The sequence below is a fragment of the Stegodyphus dumicola genome, chromosome 1 (genome assembly GCF_044657685.1).
Source record: "Stegodyphus dumicola isolate Sdum_Otavi_A_Nest chromosome 1, ASM4465768v1".
In the NCBI taxonomy this organism is placed as follows: domain Eukaryota; kingdom Metazoa; phylum Arthropoda; class Arachnida; order Araneae; family Eresidae; genus Stegodyphus; species Stegodyphus dumicola.
Genome location: NC_140768.1, coordinates 148045883 through 148051017, shown reverse-complemented (window position 1 = coordinate 148051017; position 5135 = coordinate 148045883). Strand labels below are relative to the sequence as shown.

Below are 5135 nucleotides of genomic sequence, written 5' to 3'. Positions count from 1 at the left end.
CCATCATTAACAATCTAATTTGAAAGTGACTCATTTTCTTTTAAATTTCACTTGACCCTCTTTTCTCTAGAAGGCACCTTTTGACCTGTAATTTGATGTATTACAAATTGTGTTTTTGAATGTACGTACTATTGTAAAATAATTTTAAGAGAACTTTAAGGTGGTCCAAAAGAACCCTTTGATTTCCATTCCAATACAGAATCACGAAATAAGAATTCTCATGTAATAAAAGGCTAAAGGGAAAAATGCCATCCCATATACAGACAATTATATTATTGTTTTGACTCTAATTGTAGGTATATTTACATTTCTTTCCAATGAAAAATTACTACACTTTTAAAATTTCATGATATTTTTCAGCATGTACTTAAAGAATTCTTAAATGATTCTGAAAAATTACCATTCTTCTGCAGTATACCTGTATGACCTGGAATACATATATGTGTGTAATTTAATACTTCATTTGCTACTTTAGTACAATTAAGTTTTTTTTTTTTTTTTTTTTTTTTTTTTTTTTTTTTCCATTTATAGTTTCCCTAAAGATCCAGAAAGGCAAAAACAATGGGAAGTACAACTGCGGCGGGAAAACTTTAGAGTAACCAAATATCCAAAGTTATGTTCGAAACATTTTACATCAGACTGCTTCGATAGAACAAAGTTTGGAGGCACCTGGTTAAAGGCCACAGCAATTCCAACGTTATTTAATTTCCCTTCTCACTTACAAAAAAATGTTTACAAGCGAAAGTCGTCAAAAAAGCCACTTCAGCCCAATCCAGAAGAGTCTATGCACTATTCAGAAAGTAAGTGATGCTCTATTTTCAATTTCAGTATCATGTACTTAACATACTTATTTATGTATGTGAGAGAGAGTCGAGGAAGAAATTGTACTTTGATTAAGTCTAACATAACATGCTGTGATGTAGTAATTTTTTTCTTTGAATTCTATTAATTGTATTGGTTTCAATATGTTAAATAGCATTTTTAGAGAGAAAAATAGTTTTGTAAGTAGGTGAATTTTGTTGCATTCTAGACTTATATTCAGTTTAGAATTTCCAGAATGCTTGTAATTTACTTTTAGCCTACTTTTTTATTTATGTTTATGTTTCAGTTTCATTTGTAAATTAAATTTAATGAACTTAGCTTGAAAATTTTATGCAATTGCTAATTAAAGCAACTAAAACACTTGAACTATTACACGATAAAGTAATCTGAGATTATGGGAACTTTTAAAACTAATTTAGTTTATATCTACAACATCTTGCCTGAACTCTAATATTTTGCAAGGTATTGAAAGCTTGTGAAGAAAAACCCATTATTTATTTTTTACTAATTTAAGATGGCAAATTACCCTCAAAATCTCCTTGCTTGCTATAAAGATTCATGTTTCATAACTTTTAATTCTGTTTCCTCTCAGAAAGACATTACACAAATAAAATAATCCTTTTCCTCCACACCAAATCAAATTATTAGCCATAAAATTACTGAAATGCGTTATTAAGCTCCATATGAGTATGATTTATAAATAATAATAATTATTATTAATATAACACTTATATTTAATATTTCGTCTTGAAATCTGTTGTAGGTTCAGCAAGTACATCTGTAACTCCTGAAAGAAGGAAACGGCTGCATTACTTGGGAGATTTTAATGATGAGGATGTTACATCTCCAAGTAAAGCAAAAAAAGTTCTTGAAATAGCTCAGCAGCAAAATATCAGCATGAAAAGAAAAATTAAATTGTTAGATAAACAGAACAAAAGACTGAAGAAGCGTGTGGCCTCTTTAGACGAGCTGCTGACTGAGTTAAAAACTCAGAATTTAATATCTGATTCAGCGTCAACAATTTTAGGGGTAAGCTTAACAAATTTTTACAATATCCAGTTTTCTATCTCTCTTACAATTATTTTATCCATCATTTCCCAGAGAAATTGTGCTTTTAACTATAGTTTTGGTTTTTAACTATAACTTAATTTAGGGGTAATTCATAAATGATGTTGCACATTTTCATAAAATTTTTTATCCTCCTTCCCTTGCCAAATGTCAGGCTATTACATAAACATACACTTTCACTTCTGATTTAAAGCTGGGAAAGGCTGATCTAAATCATTTAGTAAAAATCAGTAGAATTTTTATTAATCCCAGGAAAGTTGTTTTAGCCCCAATAGAAAGAAATACCCTCAATTTTTGTAATTTCAAAATTTAATCCGCTGATTTTAAATGCTGTTTTTTAACCAAAATGTGTGTGATGTCACACTTTTTATTACTCTTCTTCCCCCTGGTGACAATTGCACAAACCCCCTCCCCCATCAGAGCGTGACATCATTTTTGGATGGCCCCTGGCCCCTTATCATGCACCCTAAGATATAATGAATACTTGCTGAGAATTTTCAAAATGTAATAATCAGAAATATATGTCTAATCAAGTTGGTGTCTCTCTTCATGAGTCATAAATTCAAAGATCGTTTCGATTCAGGAGTCAAGGTTGGGAGAGCATTAGAATTTCAAATCAAAATTTCAAGAGTTCACAGAACATAGAAATAACATTTATTAACGATAAACTTATATTACTTATATTACTTCCGCCTATAGCGGCCATGAAACATAATCAAGCATCAAATAAATATGACATGCGTCATTCTTCATGTTCAAGCGTCAAGTGATATATTTTTTATCGGCGCGCATCAAGAGCGCCACCTATCTACCAAAAAGACGGAACATACTCCGCCACAAGCGTCTAGCCCCTCAGACGCTAGTTTCCTCCTGGTTCCTTCCTGAACATCTGCGCAGGTTACTGCGCATATCGTCATTTTCCTGAAGGCGCGTCGTATTTACCATTATTTACTCTGCTCTTTGACGGGACACGTTATTAACCGGACCTCTTCTCGCTCCTCCCACTAAATGGACCCTCTCATTGGTTATAATAAATGTCAATCACGCATGACGTTCAGATGAAGAGTTTTGGTCCGGGTTACTAGAAGAAGTACTTTATGTTTGTCATAGTAATGAAGAGCAACTCAAATATCGCCAATTTGTCGTGATTTTGGGATCTTCGCGCATTTTCTTTGTTCTTACTGAAATTTTTTGTTCGTTGTTGTTCGTATGCAGACAGAAATTTTCCATAAGCTAATCACTAATTTTAATGCTTTAACGTATTAAACGCTATTTTATAAGGAGAAGCATTTACAGTATACTCTGAAATATTTTTTAATCACTTAATACTATAACAATAATTCGTATCACTGAAATAATTTTTCAGTATTTCCTGAATTCAGTTTTTATCAGGATCATCAAAAGTCTTTCGATATGAGGCATGGTTTATTAATCTTTGAACAAATGTAGTTTCAAAATATTAGTCCTAATTTTATTTTCTAACATCTCATAGTTAGATCTTTTATAATTTTGAACTTACGTTATCTTTTCTCAAATAAAATTCGTAAATTCTGAATGATCAGAATAGCTATTACTCTACACCGATTTCAGGAGGTTTTTATAACACAAAACAAGTATAATAATAAATTTTTAATAATTTTAATTTATCTTAATTTAATTTGATCTGTTTTTATATTGTAACAGATACGCAACAACAAAATATCCTTGATTCAACTTACTTATGTAAACTTGTTATCGTGATATATAAATTATACTTTATAATTGAGATTTTCATCAAATTTCTATGCACCTCATACAACTAGTTAATAATAAGTAAATGGTGTATCATGTTGTATATGGTTAAACTTTGTAAAAAATTAAGAAATCATATTGCATGGTTTCAAATTATAAATAAACTGTTTAAATCTCCTTTAATTAGCAAATTAAAATGGTTTAGATAAATTTATGTTACTTTTGTTTTGGATAAGTAATTATCGTTTCTTTTAGAATTTTCTGTTCAATAGCTCATTTTAATAATTAAACATATGTTTGATTTGGATCCCATCAGTGACTAAGCAGTAAAGTTACTGAATACTAATAGTTTGACCTGAGTTGGATTCCAATCGAAAGGGGTGAGGTCAAAATCATGCTCAAATATTACCAGTTTGTCATGATATATTCTTTGTAGATGTATTCTGTTCCTTTCAAAATATTTGTTGATCATTTACTTGTAAGATAGTTATAAAATAAATTTTTTTCTCCTGTCCTTCCACATGTCTTCATGGTGTAATTGAAAACAGACTCGATGCATATTCGAGAGTTCCAGGGTTCCTGTGAGAACATTGCACATTTTTCACACCTCCTGCTTCAAAATAATCTAATGACGTCACATAGTACTTAATTGTTCAAAAGCTAGTCAATAATTTTAATGCTTTTGCCATTTTGTAGGGAGAAACATTTATATTATAATGTGAAATATTTTTATAATTACTTTAAATTATTGAAAATTAGTAATTATATTTGCTATTTAATAGCTGATTTAATAACAGAATTGTTAGTGCTGTGGTTTCGTTAATTTTGGTTCCATTTCCAGCTGAGGAGATGCTGATGTCCTTAATTATTTATAATTCATTCTAAAAAAGCATTAGATCCGTGTACAATCAAGTTTCTTATTCAAAAATGTACATTAAAATGCTAAATAATGATTTAATGTTTCTGAGTTAAATTATAAAAATAATCCAATTTCTTTGTGATGATCTTGCATTTCATTATTAGCTTAAAATGTATTATGACATGGATATGTATTAGTTTACTACTCACACATTTAAAAAATAAATACCTTAAAACTTCCAAAGACTGATATAATTAAAAGTTCAATATAGTGTGGTATCTTGATATTGTGCTTACATCAAAATTTTAACTAAGCTTTACACATTTGAGCAATATAATCACAAATTAGATAACTGACCTAAATTTCTGTAACATAACATTTAATGATTATGAAAAAGCACACAGTGACTTAACAATCTAAAGATAAAAATGACCTTTATGGCCGGTATTCTACTTAGGATCCAGAAAAACCACAAAGCCACCTTTACGGCTAGCCCATTTCTAATGATTTCAATGTGCTTTGAACTATTAATGTGTGGATGGAGAACCCCAACATACTGATTTTTTTTTTTTACCCAAAAGACTTCTCCTTATCTAAGCAATTAAAATTTTTCTAAAAGACATATTTCATACATAAAATATCAGTAAATGACACA

The 5135-nt window shown here is 30.0% G+C and overlaps 1 protein-coding gene across 1 annotated transcript; it reads left to right on the top strand.

Annotated features, from left to right (window-relative positions):
- The first annotated feature begins 262 nt into the window (after positions 1–262).
- On the top strand, positions 263–1981 carry LOC146999313 (uncharacterized). The gene is made up of 2 exons (XM_085811370.1): positions 263–800; positions 1586–1981. Exons 1-2 carry the CDS (start codon positions 785–787, stop codon positions 1957–1959), a joined length of 390 nt encoding a protein of 129 aa, XP_085667496.1. The 5' UTR covers positions 263–784; the 3' UTR covers positions 1960–1981.
- The last annotated feature ends 3154 nt before the right edge of the window (positions 1982–5135 follow it).